Source organism: Plecotus auritus (assembly GCF_963455305.1).
Source record: "Plecotus auritus genome assembly, chromosome: 8".
Classification (NCBI taxonomy): Eukaryota; Metazoa; Chordata; class Mammalia; order Chiroptera; family Vespertilionidae; genus Plecotus; species Plecotus auritus.
This window is the reverse complement of record NC_137782.1, coordinates 73,805,037-73,828,298: the sequence shown is the minus strand read 5'-3', so window position 1 is coordinate 73,828,298 and position 23,262 is coordinate 73,805,037. Positions and strand designations below refer to the sequence as shown.

At 49.3% G+C, this 23,262-nt stretch overlaps 1 protein-coding gene across 1 annotated transcript in view; it reads left to right on the top strand.

Moving 5' to 3' along the window:
• Positions 1–21,313, top strand: part of JAG1 (jagged canonical Notch ligand 1) — a gene marked incomplete at its 5' end in the record, with an annotated part of 35,450 nt that extends 14,137 nt beyond the window's left edge. The window contains 23 exons of the mRNA XM_080683890.1: positions 798–1,052; positions 2,921–2,981; positions 6,964–7,094; positions 7,513–7,632; positions 8,058–8,171; positions 9,325–9,438; positions 10,025–10,138; positions 10,547–10,593; positions 10,898–11,071; positions 11,519–11,669; positions 12,730–12,894; positions 13,336–13,449; positions 13,968–14,081; positions 14,165–14,278; positions 14,387–14,503; positions 14,994–15,021; positions 15,428–15,513; positions 16,612–16,725; positions 17,360–17,469; positions 17,558–17,791; positions 17,992–18,123; positions 18,419–18,569; positions 19,347–21,313. Of these exons, the coding sequence (XP_080540016.1) occupies positions 798–1,052; positions 2,921–2,981; positions 6,964–7,094; positions 7,513–7,632; positions 8,058–8,171; positions 9,325–9,438; positions 10,025–10,138; positions 10,547–10,593; positions 10,898–11,071; positions 11,519–11,669; positions 12,730–12,894; positions 13,336–13,449; positions 13,968–14,081; positions 14,165–14,278; positions 14,387–14,503; positions 14,994–15,021; positions 15,428–15,513; positions 16,612–16,725; positions 17,360–17,469; positions 17,558–17,791; positions 17,992–18,123; positions 18,419–18,569; positions 19,347–19,804 (3,218 nt within the window). The 3' untranslated portion in view covers positions 19,805–21,313. The remainder of the gene's footprint in view (positions 1–797; positions 1,053–2,920; positions 2,982–6,963; positions 7,095–7,512; positions 7,633–8,057; positions 8,172–9,324; positions 9,439–10,024; positions 10,139–10,546; positions 10,594–10,897; positions 11,072–11,518; positions 11,670–12,729; positions 12,895–13,335; positions 13,450–13,967; positions 14,082–14,164; positions 14,279–14,386; positions 14,504–14,993; positions 15,022–15,427; positions 15,514–16,611; positions 16,726–17,359; positions 17,470–17,557; positions 17,792–17,991; positions 18,124–18,418; positions 18,570–19,346) is intronic.
• Positions 21,314–23,262: the final 1,949 nt, after the last annotated feature.

Sequence of the window (23,262 nt, the reverse complement as noted above, 5' to 3'; positions counted from 1 at the left end):
TAACTGTAATTTTGCTACTGTTAATTAATTGTAATGTAAATATCTGTGTTTTCCGATGGGGTCACCACAACATGAGGAACTGTATTAAAGAGTCGCGGCATTAGAAAGGTTGAGAACCACTGCTGTAATGTGTAAAGAGCTTTTGCAAATCAGTGTGACCAGCCATGCCCTAGAAGACTTGGTAAAGAAGAGAAACAGGTGACAGCTCATGGGAAGAGATGCAAATGGTTTTGCAAACCCGTGAAAGGGCGCTCACCGTCACTTAATTAAATGCTAATTACAACAAGAGATACTTCTTTACCTACCAGGCAGCGATCAGAAAGTTTGATAATAATGTTGGGAAACAGTTTCCTGTGCGGGTGGGAGGACAGACGGACAGGACTTCCTTGGCGGTAGTTTGTGGTTGTCTGGGATTGTGCCCGTCTTCTGAGTCAGCACTTCTGTTTCTAGGATCTTTTCTTACTGATTGAACCACACACATGGCAGATATGTTCAAGAATGTTCAGTGTGGCTTTGATTAATAGCCAAAGGCCAAAACAACCTATTGCACATATGTCAGAACTAGGTAAACAATTTATTTGTTTTTCCGAACAGTGAAATACTATACACTCATTAAAAAAGTCAACAAATGGTATCAGCAGTTGCCCCTGGGAATGGGGGGTTTTCATTTTCTGCCCTTTTTGTACTGCTGAATTTTTTTACCCTGTGCATTTATTGTTTAAAAATAGCCAAAATGGTCAGGGAAGGAGGCTCTGATGTGAATGTTAATGCAACTGATCTTTTTTCTTTGCCTGTAGAACCAGACAGCATCATTGAAAAGGCTTCTCATTCGGGCATGATCAACCCCAGCCGGCAGTGGCAGACCCTAAAGCAGAACACAGGGGTGGCCCACTTTGAGTATCAGATCCGCGTCACCTGCGATGACTATTACTATGGCTTCGGCTGCAATAAGTTCTGCCGACCCCGAGATGACTTCTTTGGGCATTATGCCTGTGACCAGAATGGCAACAAAACTTGCATGGAAGGCTGGATGGGCCCCGAATGTAACAGAGGTATGTGGTCTATGCCGGCTGGGTTAACCAGCTCTGTGTGGCTGTCGCTTTTGGTGGCAAGTTCTCACCCCACCTGCGATCATGTGCATGTCTTAGGTGGGGTGAGATTTTGGCTTTTTTCTATGCCCTACCCACCAGCTGCTTTTACGATTGACTGCTCACAGCTCACAGCTCTTCCTCCTCTGAGCATTATTGTGGCCAAGCAGGGGCCACTCCATGTCCCATCCCTGCAGCTCAGTCTGAATCAGTGACATGTCCCCTCTGCCTTAAATCTGCTACAATTCATGCTCCAGAGCGGCTCCTGGGATCAGGCTGAAGCCAGACTCCAGCTGAGACCTCGTCCTTGCTCAGCTCCTACCATCACCCCATCTGTTGCCCTTTCCACTGCCCCCTGTACCTGAGACCCCTTCTCAGGCTCTGCTTTCAAGGAACCTGACCCAAATCTGATACCAAGGGGGACTGTGTTAATCCAGTCAATGTCTGAACAGATGATCCTTTAGGAAATGACAGCCCCTGAGCTCCGGGTGGCCTTATAGCAAACTTTCACTGGGCATCTCTTAGGGCTGTGGCATTGAGGGAGGAGCAAGAGGTGAGCCGGAGTTTTCATACTTGAGTATAATTGAAGCCATCCACAATAGCACAGGCACACCTCGGAGGTACCACGGTTCGGTCCCAGACCACCACAGTAAAACGAGTGTTGCAAAAATTCTGGTCTTAATCTGTTGGCTGGTGGGGGATCTTGCCTTTAATTTGTAAAAAACAAAACAAAACAAAAAAAACACCAAAAAACGAAAACACATAAAAAAGAAACCCCACATCTGTGAAACACAATAAAGAGAAGCAGGTAAAACGAGGTCTGCCTGCATAAGCTTTGCAGCTGTGCTGTCTACCGCCCCAGCCCCTCCTAGAATCAATGAGTGATCACATCCACAGACATCCACAGAACTCTCTGTGGTCCTTATACCGTTAACAATCCTAAGGCATAGCAAACTGGTGGGTAATTCCAGTTAACCACAATAGGCCCTCATGGACATTAATGTGCTCTGCTTATTCCGCATAAATTTGATAAATCCTTTTAAGATACACTCAAAAACGAATATTTGAGCTGTGGTTGAGGGGCAGGGCAGAGAGAGGTATTTTCAGGTCTCTGTGGCCGTATTGTTTTCTTCAATAACAGGACAAGAGTTTTAAAAGGATGGCATTTCTGGGACCGAAATGAAAGACAGAATTGATAAATATGTTTTAAGTAGTTGGTGTTCTAAAAACCAATAACAGGTTTATCTGTTTGGTATTTTTTATGTCAATTTTTTTTTTTTTTTTTTTTAATAAAGGCAGCAGAATTGCTTTGTGAGGATACTTTACAAAAGTACCAACCGATCTGGTGCTGAATGGGCCAAATGAAGGCAACCTGGCTCACTTTGTTAATCCCACGGGATTTTTGAGACACCAGGCATTTGGGGGGAGCGTTGAGGAGGCTGGGGCTCATCTGAACTCTGCCCTGATGGGACAGAGTGGGTGAGACGAGGAAGGATTACACCTCCCTTTTTTCTTTTGTCAAGGGTCGGAGTTGACAAGGGAGCAGGGTAGCTATTGTTCAGAGACTGGATGAAGGTCCCCTTCCCCCATCAGCTTGCCTGCATTTTTGTCCCCAAACAGTATCATGTTTTGAGGATCTGCTAGCGTGGCCTTGAAGTTTAAAGCTGGATTTGTTATTTGGGCACCTCCCATCTTCCTCTCTTTACAATGGACTTGCTATGAGATCTCTTGAAGTCGTGGATTTTGTAGGCTTAATGTACTAGGCCATTCTCATGGCGGTGGCGGTCCAGAAGTGGGCAGGGTACTAATGAAACCTTCTGTGTTTCTTACAGCGATTTGCCGACAGGGCTGCAGTCCTAAGCACGGGTCTTGCAAACTCCCAGGTGACTGCAGGTAAACAACTACACTGTTTTTTGTTGTTGATTTTTTGTTATTCTAATATTTTTGTGATGCAAGCAGAGGGACTGACTTGACTGTGAATTTGTTTCTTTGGAGAACAAGAAAGCTTACCATTCAAATAGGCACATCCGAAGCTTATTAAATTATACCAGCTGTCCGGTGGAATGCACACACTCCTCATAAGAAAAAAAAAAGGAAACACTTAGGAGCAAACTCAGTGACTTCATGGACTAACTCTTCTGTAAATTGATAACATGTTTTTGTAATCTTCCCCTCAACGTGCTAATGGACTAGATGGGGGGATGTGGGTACGTTCCTTTGCCTGTGTATCCGCCCCCCCCGCTCCCCGGTTTTCCATCTCCCAACCCTCCCCCACTTTTCCCATCAATAGGGAACGTGGAGCATTCTTTAGAATGGGATTAGTACAATCTCCTGGCCCCTTTGCAGGCGGGAGACAGGCCGGTGCTGAGAGGTTAATGGCTGTGCTGGAATCTTGTCAGTTGAGCCTGATGAATGTAGACTTTGCTGTTGGCCTTTGAAGTCTGTTCTTTTATGGTCCCAGACAATGCAGAAGCCAAACCGAGACCTACCCCGACTGCTTCGTGATTACAGTTTTGGGAACTTTTTGAAATGTACATTATGCCAATTTGGGAAAGGCTTCCTTCAGGAAATATTGTTGCTGCTGTGGCATTTTGACACAATCTCACAATTTACTCTGCCTCTTCCCATATCCAAAGGATTAACAGATTTAATGTGACACTACCTGGGTCCTTTGGGCCTGTCACTTTTGCCCCCAAAGCTACCCTGGTTTGAGCCAAGGGAAGCTTACAACACTTATAAGCCAATGTTACATGGGGCCCTTGTCCCAAGGCAGACCCTGAGTCCATAGGTCAGGGGTGGGCCCAAGTCTCTGCATGTCTGACAAGCCCCTGCACGCTGCTATTGCTGGTGGGACCCTACTTTGGGAATCACTGTCTCCAAACTCTGGGACTCCTGAGTGGAATCCCCCAGATTAATCAGGGAACCGTCAAAATGCAGATTCCTGGGCACCACCCCACAGACATGAATCTCAGCCTCTGGGTTCGGCCCAGGAATCTGCATTTTGAGAAGCTGGCCCCATGATTTTGCTGCTCAGATTTTGAGAACTGCTGCTTGATAGTTATCTGTGGCCTTTGGGAGCCCCACCCCTGCATCTGTTCCCCATCCATGCAGCAGGGAGCACTGGGCTCTGAGGCTGGCAGCTGAGGTGGGAATGAAGGCAGCTGGAAATAAAAGAAAAACAAACCTGAAAAGTGTCTCTCCCTGCACTTCAGAAGGATACGATTATTTCTGGAAAGCTGAGGGGTTTGCAGACTAACCCCCAGAGGTGGCAGCTGACTGTAGGTCTGACAGCATTGCTGTCAAATGTTGAGCTGGCGTCCACCTCCTTCAGCTCTCTGTAATTAAGGGTGTTCTGGAGAAAGTCAAATCAGCAGTGCCATTAGCCACTCTGGGCCTGCTCTGCGCTCAGATGGGTATCAGAGAGGCCAGCCTCGATTTCTGCTACTGTCATCAGATTAAACGTGCGCGCAGGGGAGGGCCCTCCCAGCCAGAACAACAGGCTTTGTCTCCAGAATTTAGCCTTTTCTCTTTCGGAGTCTCACCTCCCACTCCCTGCCCAGACACGCACCAGTGCCCTTATTTACTTAAGGTGCGACTTTCCCACACGTCATTTGCATAGTCTCTCAACCCATCTCCTTCTCCCTGCCTTGAAGGAAAATCAAAACAGAACCTTCTAGCTGAGGAAGTTCAGGTTGTGCCCTGCACCAGAAATAGTGGAATGGCAAGTTACCTGTAAGTTGGATTATGTATTACAGAGGTGGTTGTGTGTGTTTTTTCTCTTCCACATGAGAAAACTTGATGGGTCCTGTAGTTCCCAGGTCGACTTAGAGTCCTTTTCCTGGGCGCATATTCGCACTTTATTGCAAGCCTGCCAATAATATCAAACTTAATTATGAATCATCATGTGAGGGAAGTCACTTCAATTTCTCATGAGAACCTTAATCATATACTATTAAACTAGGATAACTTTGTGATGCCTCTTTTAGGGTAAGTATTTTTATTTGTTTTCTTTTGAAGTCATCCGTGGCCTCTTGTGGTTCCTTTTTTTTTTTTTTCATGCTTGGGGATCCAGCTCTCATTAATTAGGAGGTGAGGTTGGGTCCTCAGCTGCCTCTTCTTGCTTTTATTAGACAAACTGAAGAGGTATAGCTATCCTTAATTTGGAAGGGAAGACGAGAAGGTGATTAGGATATTGCTACTTTCATGTCAGTTTCCTCTTAATATCTTTCAAGCTAAGAATATCCATTTTTAATCAAACGGGTCCCCACCACCGACTTGGATGTTCAGTATTTAAAAATGTCTATCAGATGATTTATCTCGCTTCTTTAAATAGTCACTTGTTACCTAGACCAGTGGTCGGCAAACTCATTAGTCAACAGAGCCAAATATCAACAATACAACGATTGAAATTTCTTTTGAGAGCCAAATTTTTTAAATTTAAACTTCTTCTAATGCCACTTCTTCAAAATAGACTCACCCAGGCCGTGGTATTTTGTGGAAGAGCCACACTCAAGGGGCCAAAGAGCCTCTTGTGGCTCGCGAGCTGCAGTTTGCCAACCACGGACCTAGACTGATGTTTAGTGTTACATAAACCGGAATCTTGTGTCAGATGAATATTGAACCACGAATTCCAGTGGTTCTCTGGATGGGGTGTGGCCCACTTGTTGGTGGAGGTTGGGAAGCAGGCCGCGGTGATTAGCTGTTAGCTGGGTCCCTAGAATTTTCCCATGACAAGGATTTGCTAGCCTGCCTCCCACTTTCTGGAAACCAAAGCCTTTCCTCTGGGGGTGCCTGTTCTCCACAGTTACAGCTGAGCAGCTCAGCGGGGGAGTCGGTTCTGACCATGACGTTTCCCAGGTCCCGTTATGGAAACACTTGCCTTACTCCACCTTCCTTCCACCCTCAGGCCTGCCCAGCCCCCCCTCCTGCTTGAAAGCTTGATTTTTGAGAAGGCAGTTAAAGTTTCAGAAGGCTTGAAACTTGAGGGGGAGTGGTTGAGACCCTGCCCTCTCTCCCATCCCAGGTGAAGGTTTATGTTTGTGTTTTTGTTTGGGGATCAAAGGCACCATTTGGCCTCGAAAGAGTCCGATTAATGAGGCGCTTAGAAAGGTAACTCAACTCCCTTCCCCAATACTAGATAAACTGAATTGACCTTTTTTTTTTGGGGGGGGGGGGGCAAAGTGAGAAATAACTATGAAATAAATTAGCCTAAGCAGCCATAGTCGTGGGTCATAAATTACCTATGGAATTGGTTTGGAGAGTTGGAGAGCTGTTGCTTCCCTCACCATCCCTGCAGAAGTGGGTTCAGGGATCCTACCTTCCTCTTTGCCAAAAGAGGCGCCCCTTTCCCTCCTTGTTTGACTCCATAAAGCCTCCTCGTGAGGCTGTTTCCTGCCGCACTTGGTGTCTTGTTGCATTTTTGTGTGCTGGGGTCGTGACTCACTGTTTAGACAAAAGGCTGAGCCAAGCTGCTGTGTAAAATTGCCCAAAGTGCTGTGTTTGCGGAGACTTTCACATGGCTATTGTTGTCACCAGAGAGTCCTTCCTTCCCCTCTATAGTCGGCCCTGGGGTTGATTTATTCCACCCTCGGCTCATTCCTGGGAGCCTGAGAAGAGTGGCTTTGTGCAGGGCAGCCCCACACTGGCCTCTCTCCCCGAACAGCCCTCCCTTTGTCATGCGTCGCCTGGGAGGGGACCTTGACCCAACTATGAAAATGTTTGTTTAGAGGGAGCCCCAGACAAACCTTGAGAGTCTAAAATCCTGTCCCCAAAAACAAAACCGAAAAACCGTGCACTCTGCAGCCTGGTCTGGGAATGGCCCAGATCTCCCAGAATGTTCTAGAGACTAAAGGAGGGTGTGCTGTCTGTCCCCCAGGTGCCAGTATGGCTGGCAGGGCCTGTACTGTGACAAATGCATCCCGCACCCGGGGTGCGTCCACGGCACCTGCAACGAGCCCTGGCAGTGCCTCTGTGAGACCAACTGGGGCGGACAGCTCTGCGACAAAGGTACGCCTCCGGGAGGGGATGTCGGGGAAGGAGCATGAGGTCTTGGGGGTGGGACAGCAGTCTTTTAGCTTTATTTCTTCATGTTTATTTGTAGGGTGTCTTAAATTATGAATCAGGAATCTGCTTAAATTTGCCTTTAGGCTCCAGTTTTTTTCTTCTTTTTTTATTAAGGTATAATTGACCTACGGTAGTAGGTGTACAGCACAGTGATTTGCAGACATTGTGAAATGGTCCCCACAATAAGTCTGGTGACCATCTGCCACCTTACAAAGTTAATACAATGTTATCGACTATCCCGCTTTACATCCCCATGACTTATTCATGACTTCCGGCATTTCAAAGAAGGGGACTAGAAGCGCAGCGGGTTGGCAGTCTTTACATCTCTGAGCCACTGACTTCTTTGGGATCTTCTTGGCAGATCTCAATTACTGCGGGACTCACCAGCCGTGTCTCAATCGGGGAACGTGTAGCAACACGGGTCCTGACAAGTACCAGTGTTCCTGCCCTGAGGGCTATTCAGGACCCAACTGTGAGATTGGTAAGTGGTCCAGGCGGAAAGAGATTCCTTCGTTTAATTATTTTGTAACTCGGCTTTAAAAAATATACTTAAGGACTCATAAAAAGATGAGCGTATCCTCCAAAGTGAAGACTTGCCATTTCAGCAATCCTGTGGGTCTTTGAAACTTCCTTCAGGTCACTCACGTGTTTTGGGTGATGCAGACAGGCATGGGAGGAAGTGTGTTTGTGATGCCACGACCCCGACTCTAAGATGCCTAGGGATGTGGCTGGAAATAGCGAGAGAGAGAGAGAACTCCCTTTCTTCCCTGGACACAGCAGGCTTATATCACACACTTGCTTTTAGTTTTTGAAATGACCTTGAGCTGGTGGCCCAGGTGTGGGATCTGGGTGTGGGGAGAGGGTGTCGGTAACATCCCTTGCTGATTGCCTTCCTGGTCTTTGCAGCGGAGCACGCCTGCCTCTCTGATCCCTGCCACAATAGGGGCAGTTGCAAGGAGACCTCCCTGGGGTTTGAGTGTGAATGTTCTCCGGGCTGGACCGGCCCCACGTGCTCCACAAGTAAGTCGAGTTTCGGCCTGTGTCCTTTCTAGAGGGTCATTGTGTGGAGGTTCGGGGTCGGGCAGATACCTGGGCTCGTGGTCCAAGGTGAGGTCTTGGTGAGGTGAGGGGTTGTCCTGGTGTGAGGGGATGCATGCAGCCTGCAGTCTGGTGGGGAGTATGGCTTGAGCTCCCGGCCTTTGTACTTGGAAGTCCCCCCGTCCTCCCTGCCAAGTGAGCACACATGTCTGCTACTGAAAGAAATGGGCTCATGGCATAGCTCCTAACTTTGCCTGTGCTCCCTGAAGCTCTGCTCCTCCAGGTAGAATCATGGAGCGCCTCTCTGCAGGGGAGGTCATCACCCCTGAATTTTGTCATGAGAGCAGGTGGCCCTGAAAGAGGGACTCAGGCTAGAGAGCCACCATGGCTGCCATATTGGGCTGCTCATCAGAGCCACTGGGTGCTTGATAATACAGTTCTCCGTGTCCCACTGTTTCCCTTCGGAATTAGGGAGTCATATCCTTTAACAAGTCACGGATTTCTGAGGTGCAGCCAGGCCAGAGAAAACCACTGTCATCAGCCCCCTGAGGGCAGCAGGCAGCATGGTTAAGGATGTGGGTTCTGGGGTCGGATGGCCTGGCTGGCACCGTGGCCTCCACCCACCATTTGTGGGACTCTGACCACAAAACTTCCCCGTGCCCTGTTTAAATGGGCTAGCGGCAATGCCCATCTCCTGGGGTTGTGAAGACTCGGTGAGTGAGCCTGGCACCTCATAAGTGGGCAGTGGACGAGTGGTTAAGAGGCCTCCACAGTGCAGTACAGAAGTGGGGCATGGGGCCCCCAGGCGTGTTGTTTTGGGACAACTCTGAGCAAATACGAAGAATAAGCTTTTCCACCATGAAAGAAGAGTTCTTTTTTCTTAGTTGTTCTCAGCTTCCTCTGAGCCATGATGAAACTTTTCTTTAAAAATAGCCCAGGGGTTGATGCTCTGGGGATCCCTGCCTGCTTAGGTTGAGGATTAAATGATCTGGGGCAATGGGGGATTTAAAGCTAAAATCAGTCACTTATGGCAGGTGTCTGGCTGTTCAGTGAAGGCCCCTCGTGTGATATTAAATTGTCTTAATTGTCAAACGGATTGAGATTAAATTTGCCAACCCTCTTCCATTTTTCTCAGACATTGATGACTGTTCTCCAAATAACTGTTCACATGGGGGTACCTGCCTGGACTTGGTTAATGGATTTAAGTGTGTGTGCCCACCCCAGTGGACTGGCAAAACGTGCCAGTTAGGTAAGAAAGTGCCTGCACCAAGGTTGGCTTTGATCATCAGAGCCGTTGAGGAAGATGAGCATGTGGCCTGCGGTGTGGGTCTGCACACATCATACTTAAGAAGTAATTTATTATCAAGAGTCCAGCCGGCTGGCCTGGGAGAAGGCGCTCGAATGCAAATGGCCGAGCTCTTTCAGGCCCTGTGGGAAAGTGGTGGGACTCCTTGAACCATGTCAATCGTCTGTCCGAGGAGTGTTCAGCTGGGCTCCAAACGGGGATGATCTCATGAGGAATGAGCTGTCTGCATTCTTTTTGCCACATTTAAATCCCAGCAACTAGGCTGTGCCAGGTTTTGCACAGAAATGCCTGGTGGCTTTCTGCTGTTCTGCTGGGGCCCCTTGTTCACCAGCAGCCAGAGAGTTATCCATTAGCATTCCTTAATGGATAATGGCTAGGGAGAGGGATCTGAGGCTCAAAAGAGAGGAGACCTAGGATCTGTTACTTAGCTTATTAAACTGTCTCCTGTTTTAGACAAATGATTGGGGGAGGGAAGGGACATAGGGGAGTAAAACTCCTTTCCTCACTGCTCATCCTCATTTTCTTTCAGATGCAAATGAGTGTGAGGCCAAACCCTGTGTCAATGCCAAATCCTGTAAGAATCTGATTGCCAGCTACTACTGTGACTGCCTCCCAGGATGGATGGGCCAGAACTGTGAGATAAGTGAGTGACTTTGTTTTGATTTTGACTTTCATGAAACATGGGTGTTGAAGGCGTTTGCCAGTCCATGGAAGACTAGGGTGGTAAAAGGAACACCTGGTGGAGGAAATGTTTTAGAAGAGGGAGTGATCAGTGCAGAAATGGAAACATGACGTTTATCAGGCCCATTAGCGGGGGAAAGGGCCCCATTTTGATAAGATGGCTAAAACAAGGTGAAGTTTCACCAGCTCTGTCTTGGAAGAATGAGGGAGGGTTCCCACCCCCACCCAGGGCAGTAACCTTATCTCGCTGGAAGCTCACAGGAAATCTGATTTGAAGAGTTTATCTGTTTGGACTGAGAAGGCTTTTCAATTAAGCCCAATTTCAATGTAAATTGCCTCTTTAATATGATGGCTTGTTGTTGTTTTTTAGATATTAATGACTGCCTTGGCCAGTGTCAGAATGACGCCACCTGTCGGGTATGTAAATCTTTGCTTAAATCTAAACCTTAATGATCAAAAGCCAACTTAAGATTGATATGACCCTGGGAGAGCTCTGGGAGGTTTAAACATGCAGGTGAAAGTGAGTCTCTGGAAGTTTCCCCTGGGCCCCAGTTACCCCAGCCTCTGGGAGTCATCTCGAAAGCACGTTTTGGGAGGCTCGGCCCTTGGCTATTCTAGTGAATCAGCTGAACCGCAACAGTCGTGCTAAACCGCTGCAGCCCTGTGTTGTGGATACATAGAAAGAAAGCCTGTGTTTCTCCCCCTCCTTCTCCTCTTCCAGGATTTGGTTAATGGTTATCGCTGTATCTGTCCACCTGGCTATGCAGGCGACCACTGTGAGAGAGACATCGATGAATGTGCCAGCAACCCCTGTTTGAATGGGGGTCACTGTCAGAATGAAATCAACAGATTCCAGTGTCTGTGTCCCACTGGTTTCTCTGGAAACCTCTGTCAGGTGAGCCGTGCTGGAGCCTCTGGCCGAGTTTTTACAGGGAGCCTCCTCCTGCTCCTCCTTCCCTCCTTCCCCCTCTCCTTCCCCTCCCTTCACCTTTCCTTTTTCCTCCCTCTCCCCATTCCACTCTTGACTCTGTGAAATCTATTAACCTCCCATTGGCTAGGGATCTCCGCTAGACAAACGCTGGTGGAGAGAGATGGAGTGGTTTTCTTGGTAGTGTCAGTAGCCTGTCCATTTCATCCCTGCCACTCAGCCCTCTCTGATGCTGCTCTGCTTTTTCCAGTGTCCACCTGGACAGTCTCTAGGACCTAGCTGTGTGTTATGCAGGCTGTTCTAATAGAAGCAGATGAAGGGGTCAGGTTCCAGTGTTCGCTGCCCCCGAGACGGTATAATCACACCTTTGTCTTCCTGTGTCCTCTCCTGCTGCCCTGCTCCTGCTCCTTGCAGCTGGACATAGATTATTGCGAGCCCAACCCCTGCCAGAATGGTGCCCAGTGCTACAACCGTGCCAGCGACTATTTCTGCAAGTGTACTGAGGACTACGAAGGCAAGAACTGCTCCCACCTTAAAGACCACTGCCGCACGACGCCCTGTGAAGGTACCTCCCTCCCCTGGCTCCTGGCCTGTGTCCCAGGCTCTCTCCTCTGTCACTACCCTTTCATACCCTGAGAACTGGTGTAAGTGAGGAGATCAAACCCCTAATCTGACTGCTTGGGGAAGTCAGAACACATGGAAGCAATCGAGTCGGGCCTGCCTGTGGGAGAACCATGCCTGCAAGTAGCCCAGGGGGGAGAGTGAAGCTCACTTAGCATTCCTAGTCTGGGGTGGGCTGATCCGCAACGCTGAGACAAATTCCTCAGAGCAGCACTGTCAGGAAGACTTCCTGTGGCGGTGGAATGTCCCGTGTCTGTGCTGTCAGGCACAGTAGCCATAGGCCACGGGGCGTGTGGCCAGTGGGGCATTTAGAGTGTAACTAGTACAGCTAGAAACTTTTATTTTACTTCGTTTCACATGGTTTAAATTTAAGTAGCCACATGTGGCTCGTGGCTGCTGAATGGGGCACAGCCTTGCAGGTTCTGGAAGTGTGTCCTTCAGAGCCTGCCTTGAGCAAGATGAAGTGGGGAGTAAAGCTGGTTCTTCCTTTAGCTACTTCCACCAAAGAGACATCCCGGTTGGGAGGAGAGGGGCCCTCATATAGGCTTTGCTAGCCACATAGGGAAAACGTGCCCTTAACAAACTTATATTTAAACGTTCCCATCGGCCTGGCATCTGATGCTGTCACAGTGTGATGTGACGTGGCATGCTGCCAGAGGCTTGGCCCCCAGGTGCCTCTTGATTCTTTACCCTCATTACCAAAGGTGCCTGTCACTAGGAGCGCAAGCTTGGTGTACGTCCTTGGCGTGAGAACGCCGTGTCCTGTGGGTCAGTGGCCATAGCAGGGGTGGGCAAACTTTTTGACTCGAGGGCCACAATGGGTTCTTAAACTGGACCGGAGGGCCGGAACAAAAGCATGGATGGAGTGTTTGTGTGAACTAATATAAATTCAAAGTAAAGGAGCGGAGGGGAGAGCAAGAGACCCGGATAGAACAGCCGGATCCGGCCCGCGGGCCGTAGTTTGCCCAAGGCTGCCATAGTCTGATCCCGAGTGTGTCTTCTAGTGATTGACAGCTGCACGGTGGCCATGGCCTCCAACGACACGCCTGAAGGGGTGCGGTATATTTCCTCCAACGTCTGTGGTCCCCATGGGAAGTGCAAGAGTCAGTCGGGAGGCAAATTCACGTGTGACTGTAACAAAGGTTTCACCGGGACGTACTGCCACGAAAGTAAGACCCTCTGCCTGCCTCTGCCCAGCTTTGTGGGGGATGCTGTTTGTGTCTAAGTTGTTTCCATAGAGACGAGTGAAGGTTTGCAGTTATATCCAGGATCTAAGACTGAGTGTGTTTAACTTTTGATCATGGATGCCGCCTAGCCTTCAGCACATTCATCTTAGAATGTTCTGGAATCCTTGTAGTTCGGGTAGTCTCACTTTCTGCGGGAATTTCTTCCCCACACGCACAGAGGAGCTTAGCCTGTGAGGGCATTAGATAACAGGGACAGTTCTCAGGAGAGCCCTGCCTGGTGCGTTTGAGAAGCAGTCTAGATGGAATAGAGGATTTTTGAGCCGTCAAGTGCGCCTGTCTCCTCAGGTGGCGGCCTATAGAACAGTGCCTGGCTTTCCTGGTCCTTTATTGACCTACTTTTTTTTTCTTTCCTTCCTTTCTCAGATATTAACGACTGTGAGAGCAACCCCTGCAAAAACGGAGGCACCTGCATCGATGGTGTCAACTCCTACAAGTGCATCTGCAGTGACGGCTGGGAGGGGGCCTACTGTGAAGCCAGTGAGTCTGCTCTTGGGACAGACAGTGCTGGGTCGTGGAGGGCGGGGGTCGATAGAGGAAGCCTTTCTTTTTAATGAAATCTCTGTGAGGAAGACCCCAGCCCCGTTGCCTGGGTCCCGCTTGCATTTGTTAATGTGGGGGATGAGCAGTGAGAAGGCACTTCTGCTGAGACGCTCTCAAGTCAGATTGTGTCATTGGGATGATTAATGTCCCTGCTTGCAGTTAAGGAACCCCCTTTCTGTTTTGATTATAATTCTGCCCATCTTTGATTTTAATTTTGTGGGAGGGTCAGGCCTGCCCCTGACTTGCCTAACTTGGGGCGTTAGAAGTGAGCTAGTTGGGGGCTTCTTTACTCCTGGAAAGCGTGATGGTGTTCAAGTCATGGGCTTGCTCAGCTGGTCTTGGGACTTGGAGCAGAAAGCAGGGGTGGAGGTGGCCGTGGGAACAGTGTGGCTCTCATGGGTGGTAAGGTCCTGGATGGACGTGCTTTCAGCTGGGTGTCTCCTCTTTGGTTCTAGACATTAACGACTGCAGCCAGAACCCCTGCCACAATGGGGGCTCCTGCCGCGACCTGGTCAACGACTTTTACTGTGACTGTAAAAACGGGTGGAAAGGAAAGACCTGCCACTCCCGTAAGTGGTCGCCGGCTGGGATGCTGCCTCCTCTTCTGTGAGGGGGCCGGTCAGGGGCTCACGCTGACATCTTCCTCCTCCAGGTGACAGCCAGTGTGACGAGGCCACGTGCAACAATGGTGGCACCTGCTATGATGAAGGGGATGCTTTCAAGTGCATGTGTCCCGGAGGCTGGGAAGGAACGACCTGTAACATAGGTAACTTTCTGCCCCACGTGAGCCCCTGTGAGTGTTTTCCTGGGGTCTGGTCCTTGCCCCTTCAGACTGTCTTTGGATCATCAGGTCTCGTCTGTTTTTGTCTTACAGCCCGAAATAGTAGCTGCTTGCCAAGCCCCTGCCACAACGGGGGCACCTGTGTGGTCAACGGCGAGTCCTTCACGTGTGTCTGCAAAGAAGGCTGGGAGGGGCCCATCTGCACTCAGAGTGAGTGTCCACCCCCCCCCCCGTCCCCCCCATCCCAAGGCAGAGGGAACTCAGCCTAACACCCTCGGGGACTTTGCGGCGGGGAGGGGGCGGTGGAGAACCAGAGGCCGCAGAGCTGTGTGATGTCGGCCTCTGCATCACCTGGCTCTGTCCTAATGACTTGATGGGATGCAGCCCTGACCTGGGCATGAGAAAGTCGGGAGGAGATAAGTGGAGACAGATGGTGTCTCGTCCTTAGCTCTGTCTGAGAAGCGCCTGTCTCTTTCCATTCTCTCACGCCTTCCCAGCCCTGCCAGGGCCTCTTCCTGTGGACATGGGTCCCACGGTGAAGGAAACAAAGTGTGGCGCAGGCCTGGTTCCAATTGAGCAGGGTCTTAAGTGCATTCTGCTGGTGTTAACGGCGACATTATCATTTGGGCATTAGGAAACTCGGTGTTTTTTGCTGAGGGCTAAGACTGCTTCCCTGTTAAGTTATCTTTTTACTTTGCAGATACCAATGACTGCAGCCCTCATCCCTGGTAAGTGTGACCACTTGTTGGCTGTAATGTGCATGGGCATTTGTCTAAAATAAAGGTTCTGATTTAGGAGATCAGGTGGGCTGCAGACCCTGCCTTTCTAACAAATGCCCTGCTGGGCTGTGGACCACGCTGTAATTAGCCATGTTGTCTTGATTTAGAGCACTGATTCTCAACCTTGACTGCCCATGAGAATCACCTGGGAGCCCCAGTGCCCGCGGTGCAACTGACACCTGTCTGAGACTCTGTGGGTGGGTGGGACCATCAGTTTTTAAAGCGCCCCCAGGCAACAGTGTGTGTAGCCAGGGTGAGAGCCGCTGATGGCAACAAGTGTGGCTTCCTGTTGACTGGCAGCCGGAGCCGTGGAGCGGGAGGTTGGTAACCTAGGTGGTCTTTGCTTTCTTCTTAGTTACAACAGTGGTACATGCGTGGACGGAGACAACTGGTACCGGTGCGAGTGCGCCCCTGGTTTTGCCGGGCCTGACTGCAGAATAAGTAAGGACTGCCCTTAGCTGGGTTTCCAGTGGCTTTATTCCCCCCTCGCCACCCCTCAGCCTGAGACTGTTCGTCTTTAAAGCAATTAGGCTGAGATTTGTGATTCCCTTTATTGCCTGTCAGGGCTCTCTAATCAACCACCTCCACTGGCGAGACCCTTAGGTACCCTTTGGCCCTCCCATGGGTGGCACAGCCCTCCTTGTTTTAGGGGAGAGGGCACCAGCCACAGAATTTGACGATTAAGCTACTCTGAGGCCCTAAGGAAAGGGTGTGCTTTTCCCCGTGACTAACATGCAATTATGGGCAAGTGGACATTAACCACAGCTATGCTGGTGGAGCACAGAGCTAAGATTTGGTGGAAGGATTAAAACAGTGGGGGCAGGCAATGAAGTTTTTCAAGAACCTTAGAGTTTATTCTTTATTTTGAGCCTTTTTCCTAACTTTTTATATGGCTTTTCTTTTACAAAAGTGACAGAATAGTTGTGTGTTTTCTTGTCCCCAAATTATTTAAAACATTACTGGTGTTTGGGATCCCCTGGTCTGAGACTGACTGGCCTCCAGCACTGGATGAGGGTGCATTGTTTCTATCTCATGTCTCTAAATCGGGTTGACATACGGCCTGGGAGTCAAAACTGGCCCACTGCCTGTTTTTGTAAATAAAGTTTTATTGGCATACAGCCATGCTCATTCATTTACACTGTCTAGCTGCTTTCAGCTGTGATAAGAGTTGGGTAGTTGTGACAGGAACCACATGGCCTACAAAGCCTAAAATATTTGCTGTCTGACCCTTTTAATGAACATTGCCAGCCCTTCCTGGAAATTGTACTCAGAAGAAGGAACTCATTTGGGGAGGCAGCAAATTTAAATTAAATGATTCTCAGGTGTTAAAAGTCAAGCCAGTGGTGGTTGTGGGAGTCGTGACTGGCGCTTTCAGAGCACTGATGGCCTGTTTGTTTGGGTGCTGATTACATGATGAGAATCCATCGACCTCATATTTACATCTCCTATGCCTTTCTATTTGTTTATTATGCCAGTGAAAACATAGTCAAACAGTGTTGCCTCCCATTGGAGCCTAAACTTTAACTCCATTTCTCCTAGACATTAATGAATGTCAGTCTTCACCTTGTGCCTTCGGGGCAACCTGTGTGGATGAAATCAACGGCTACCGGTGTGTCTGCCCTCCAGGGCACAGCGGCGCCAAGTGCCAGGAAGGTATGTGGGTCAGACCCTGGCTGCCCGTGTGTCCTGGGGTGTGTGGGTGCTCCAGGCACTACAGTCACCATTTTGGCCATGAGTCGGCATTGTGCTCCGGGGGAGAGCACACAGGGGACATGTTGGGACCAGGAGGAAGGGGACACTTTGAGAGGTCCCCGGAGCTGTGGTTATGCTGTGTAATAAGCCATCTCAGAACTCCGTGGCTATGACAAGTGTTTATTTGTGTTCATGGGTCTGCAGGGTGGGCAGAGTGATAGGTGCTGTAGACTGGGCTCAGGTCTGTCCTTTATCCCTCCTCACTGCCCCCTACACCCCCCCCCCCCAACCCCGGCACCATCAGCTGTGTCTGGGACACATTCTTTTCCTGGCGAAGGGCAGGCTTGCAAGAGGCAGTGTGCTCTTCTAGCCAACTGGGAGGCTCTGCTTACCACACATCCCCTGGTGTTGCCTTGGCCATGTGGCCATGCAAAAAGCCGCTAGGGGAGGGAAGTATACTTGCTCTCCTGGAAGGAACTATTGTCACGTGACAAAGGGCAGGGGTGTAATTGCTTCCTCACTGAGGGAGTAGAGAAATAAGAGATCCGTCCATAGGTAAGGAAAGTCCTTTCACTCAAGCGTCTCCGTCTCTCAGTTTCAGGGAGACCTTGCATCACCATGGGGGGCGTGATACCCGACGGGGTCAAGTGGGATGATGACTGCAATACCTGCCAGTGCCTGAACGGAAGGATCGCCTGCTCTAAGGTAGGGCGCGGGGGCTGCCCAGGTCACCTGAGTCCTGGAATAGTGGGTGGGCGTTTCTCCTGAGCTGCCTACTCCCGTCTCTCCCCAGGTCTGGTGTGGCCCTCGACCTTGCCTGCTCCACAAAGGGCACAGTGAGTGCCCCAGTGGGCAGAGCTGCCTCCCCATCCTGGACGACCAGTGTTTTGTCCGCCCCTGCACGGGCGTGGGTGAGTGTCACTCCTCCAGCCTCCAGCCCGTGAAGACGAAATGCGCCTCTGACCCCTATTACCAGGAGAACTGCGCAAACATCACCTTCACCTTCAACAAAGAGATGATGTCCCCGGTACGGAGCTTCTTTTCAAGTTGGGGTAGTGTGTGGCTGCTTGTCCTGAGGCGGGAGCGTCTCAGGCTAGGATTTAGTTCTCTAGTCTCGGGTCCTGTCTTACAGCAAGGTGCTGCTTGCATATCTCCTAACTTCCAAGGAAACATCAGCTTTGCTCCTCCCAGTATCTTACTCCTATGGACTTTTCAATATTGTTCTAGGGTCTCACCACGGAGCACATTTGCAGTGAGTTGAGGAATTTGAATATTTTGAAGAATGTGTCCGCTGAATATTCAATCTACATAGCTTGTGAGCCTTCCCCTTCGGCGAATAATGAAATACATGTGGCCATTGTAAGTATAAGATCCATTCACACTTAATGATTTGATTGCAAGGTAGTTAGCACACTTCATTTAGCCAGGAGCAAATAAATACTTTGGAAGAGAGCTTGGCATACATGTGTTTTCCAGTAATTCTGAATAAAAGTACAAAATAATATTGAATGGAAGCTGTGATTGAAAGAAAAAAAGGTTTTTAGTTTTTTAAAAATGAATGAAGAAATAAAATGTTACATCAGATAGAAAGAAAAGCTCCTGTGGAGTGTTCCCGAGCCCTGCAGACTGACCTTTTTGTTTTTGTTTCTTCCAGTCTGCTGAAGACATACGGGATGATGGGAACCCTATCAAGGAAATCACTGACAAGATTATAGACCTCGTTAGTAAACGTGACGGGAATAGCTCACTTATTGCTGCCGTTGCGGAAGTGAGAGTTCAGAGGCGGCCCCTGAAGAACAGAACGGGTGAGTGCCGGTGGGAACAGTCCCTTTCTGGGATGGGTGCCAAACGGATCTCATCGTGCTGTCCAATAAAACCACCAGGCGCGCAGTTACCTGACCTCCCCGAGGAGCTCCCTCCACCCCACTTAACTGGCGAGGAAACAGACCCCTGGACATGACTGAAGTCATGGGGCGATGGGCAGAGATCGACCTGACTTTTCCCTGTGCCAACAGGCTGTGCTCTCACAAGCAGGCACCCCTGTCGCGCATGCACTGTTCCCAGATCCCACAGAGCCCTGCGGAACAGAGCATCGCTGTGCCTTGGGCTCTTGGCTCCCGGTATCCGTCCTAAGCCCCTGAGATAACTGGCTTGATAGACAGCTCGATGGCCTGCAGTACGTCCAGACTCCCCTTCCCCCCGCCCCGATCCTGAGCATCATTGTTCTAGCGAGGCGAGGAACCAGGCTCATGACCTCTTGGGGCATTGGAGCTGTCTGTGCTCCGATGGGTTTCTGATAATTCTGAAAACCAGAGTCCCCTTGCCTGAACCCTGCACTGCTCTCCCCACACAAAGTTGGGGAATCTGTGGGAGCTGTTGCTTAGCTTAGTCCCTCTGGAGACAAGTGTCAGGGTCTCCAGAGACCAGGGACCAGCACTGCTGCTCAAGCTGTGTGTTGACAATATGCAGTTGGGAAAAGGAACCTGTCCCCACGGTGCCCCCCTGTAGGGACTAAGGTCAGGAGAACCAGTGCTGGTGGTCTTTTGTTCCAAGAGTTAACTGGTTGGGGGCCTGCCTTGCAGATTTCCTGGTTCCTCTGCTGAGCTCGGTCCTGACCGTGGCTTGGATCTGTTGCCTGGTGACGGCCTTCTACTGGTGTGTGCGGAAGCGGCGGAAGCCCAGTAGTCATGCCCGCTCGGCCTCCGAGGACAACACCACCAACAACGTCCGGGAGCAGCTGAACCAGATCAAAAACCCCATCGAGAAGCTCGGGGCCAACACGGTCCCCATCAAGGACTACGAGAACAAGAACTCCAAAATGTCCAAAATAAGGACACACAACTCGGAGGTGGAGGAGGACGACATGGACAAGCACCAGCAGAAGGCCCGGTTTGCCAAGCAGCCGGCGTACACGCTGGTAGACAGAGAGGAGAAGCCCCCCAACGGCACGCCCGCCAAACACCCAAACTGGACAAACAAACAGGACAACAGAGACCTGGAGAGCGCCCAGAGCCTAAATCGCATGGAGTACATCGTATAGCAGACGGCGGGCGCCACTCTGCCGCTAGGTAGAGTCCGAGGGCACGCGGGGCTGTAGTTCTTTAACTGTCTAGTCCAGGCTGAGGCTGTTGATGACTTAGAATCCCTGTGTTAATTTAAGTTTTGACAAGCTGGCTTACACTGGCAATGGTAGTTTCTGTGGTTGCCTGGGAAATCGAGGGCTGCATCTCACAGCTATGCAAAATCCAGGCCCAAGTGCCCCGGGGCACGGTCCCTGCAGCCAACAGGTCTGGGACCAGGCGCCCAGGAGAAGGCCTGGCCCCTAGGCCTCGAGCTGCCACTTCTGCCAGATGTCCCGATGGTGATGCAGTCTTAGGAGCATAGTTTTATTTATATTTATTGACTCTTGAGTTGTTTTTGTATATTGGTTTTATGATGACGTACAAGTAGTTCTGTATTTGAAAAGTGCCTTTGCAGCTCAGAACCACAGCAACTATCACAAATGAGTTTATTATTTATTTTTTTTATTGTATTTTGTTGTTGGGGGTAGGGGGGGAACTTTGATGTCAGCAGTTGCTGGGTAAAATGAAGAATTTAAAGAGGAAAAATGTGTCAAAAGTAGAATTTTTGTATAGTTATGTAAATAATTCTTTTTTTATTAATCACTGTGTATATTTGATTTATTAACTTAATAATCAAGAGCCTTAAAACATCATTCCTTTTTATTTATATGTATGTGTTTAGAACTGAAGGTTTTTGATAGCATTGTAAGTGTATGGCTTTATTTTTTTTGAACTTATTTTCTTACTATGTGTTGCCTATAAGCCAAAATTAAGGTGTTTGAAAATGGTTTATTTTTAAGACAGTAGATGGGCTTCTGTGCCTGGAATACTGGTGGAATTTTTTTTTTTTTGACGTCAAGATGTTTAAAACACCTTCTAAAGCATCACTTTAAAACACGTTTTCAGGACTGACCAAGGCAGTTTCAGAATTAGTCTAGAACAGTTTTTTTTTTTTTTTTTTTTTCTGCTTTAGACTTGAAAAGAGACAGGCAGGTGATCTGCTGCACAGCTGTTTAAGGGAACAAGTTGAGTTATATGATGTAAACTTAGCCAAAATGTGAGTGGTTGAATATCATTAAAATTATCAAATTAATTGTGTGAAGTTGGAAGCACACCAATCTTGTTTTGTAAATTCTGATTCTTTTCACCATTCGTATGTAATACTGAACCACCTGTAGGTTTGATTTTTGTTATCTACTGCATTTAGGGAGTATTCTAATAAGCTAGTTGAATACTTGAACGTCAGATGCCCAGTAAGATCACTGTTTAGGTTGCCGTAGAGTACACTGCCTGCCTTAACGCGAGGAAATCAAAGCGCTCTTCCGAAGTTTAAGATCCAGAAGGCTTATAACAGTCATTTTGTTGGTTCACCATGGAGACCGTGAAGATACTTTGTATTGTCCTATTAGTGTTATGAACATAAAAATGCATCTTTGATGTGTTGTTCCTGGCAATAAATTTTGAAAAGTAATATTTATTAAATTTTTTGTATAAAAACATGGAAAGTGTGGCCTCTTCTGAGCTTACGTGGTTTGGCTCTGCTGTGCCTCTGGCGGTGATAATTACGGGCTCAGACCAGGAACCCCAAGCCTTTTCAGCCTCCAGATTCCCCTGCAGTGAACCCTACCTGGGGGCCTTGTCATTCAACAACAAGCGTGAGTACTTCCTGAATAAACCACTGGGTCAGTGGTCTGCAGTGTGGAGGAAGTGTGAGTGCTCCGTGCACTAAAGGGTTTTAAAAAACTTGGAATTGGTGTTGGGGGCTGAAGAGGGAGACTTAATGCTTTTTCTCTGGGTGTTTGGGCTCCTTGGGCTAATATAGTAACTTACTTCCATCATGATAGACCTTGTGGGTTTGTGCACACTTATGCCTCCAGGATAGTTTGCTCCTGGGGTCATGGCCCATCTATTTATTCATCACTGTACCCAGAAAGTTGGCCTCACCACACTGCTTTGGGTGCCAGGTGCCTGGCCTTCCAGAGGTGGGCTATTCCAACCTGGTAAGGGCAGAACTGTGGTTCTCACTTGTGGCTGCTGGCCCAGAGGACAACATGGCCCTGCCCCCACCTCATGGGCGGGGTAGGGGAAGCTTTGCCTCTGGCACCTGCAGCAAGGGATGAGCTGAGGTGATGTACATGGACAACTTCCAGCAGCTACTCGGAGTTGCCAGGAGTTCCCTGCTTCTGGTTAATAAGCCACAGCTTCCCTCCTGGGGGGAACTGTCCCCAGTGCTGCCCCATTCAGGTCACCCACCCTCCAGGTTCCATAGCAGGGGTCCTCAAACTATGGCCCGTGGGCCACATATGGCCCACCGAGGACATTTATCCGGCCCGCCGGGTGCCACTACCTGTCCTGCTTAGCAGCTGACTCGTCCCGGGCCCGCAGTGCGCATAGGAATTTGTTCATAGTTTTTTTTTTAAACTATAGTCCAGCCCTCCAACGGTCTGAGGGACAGTGAACTGGCCCCCTGTTTAAAAAGTTTGAGGACCCCTGTTCCATAGCATAGCTCCAAGTGGAGAAACCCACTTTGAATGGAGAAGCTGACAGGCATGTCTTCTTTCATTCTTGGGAAGCTGTTGTTTCCTCGAGGCCAGGAATTGTCTTCTCTGATGGGCATTAGGAGTGGATGGTGGGCTTTACATACCCCGTACTCCTGGTGCCTGAACAGAGCCCTCCATCCATGGCAGTGCATTTTGGCCTGTTGGGAAGGCAGCCCCAAAGGAGTGTGGGTTTCTGTGACATCTCCCTGATCCAGTATAGCAGTGGTTGGCAAACTCATTAGTCAACAGAGCGGCAAACAGAGCCGCATGTGGCTCGCGAGCCGCAGTTTGCCGACCACTGCAGTATAGCAATACTTCTGCCACTAATCTCTGCTGGTGAACAGCTGGTTTCTGCGAGGTGGGGTCAAGGAGGGACGTGCTCTCCTGGTACAGACCGAGTCTGGTCTCGCTGTGCTGAACTCAAACCATCCTGAAGCAATACCGTGCTCCGGTGGTTTGTAAACTTGGAGCATGCAGGACCCCAGCATTCCTTGGATAGTTACCAAATGCTTTCGTGCCAAGAAAAAAAAAAGAAAACCATTTAATGAGCCTCTGCAATTCTTTATCCCAGGAGGGAAGTGATCTTGAGATGCACATGTGCCTTAAGGAGCCTTCTGTCTAGGACACACTACGTGGGAAGGCAGAGATCAGGCTCCTCAAAGCCTGGGTCTTAATGGTCAGGATGTTTCTCCCCTTTCTCCAGGTAGAAGGAATCAGGCAAGGGAGCCTTGGTTATCCCGGATACAGGGAAGGAAAATGACGGGACTCAACACCTTTCCTATCCCCCCCCTGGTTCCCCCCCCTCCTCCGCCCCAGATATTCTGGGCCCTCTAAGCAGGCCCTGCAGGAAAACTCAGCTCACTAGAACTCCACATGACGCATGAGAAGAATACACC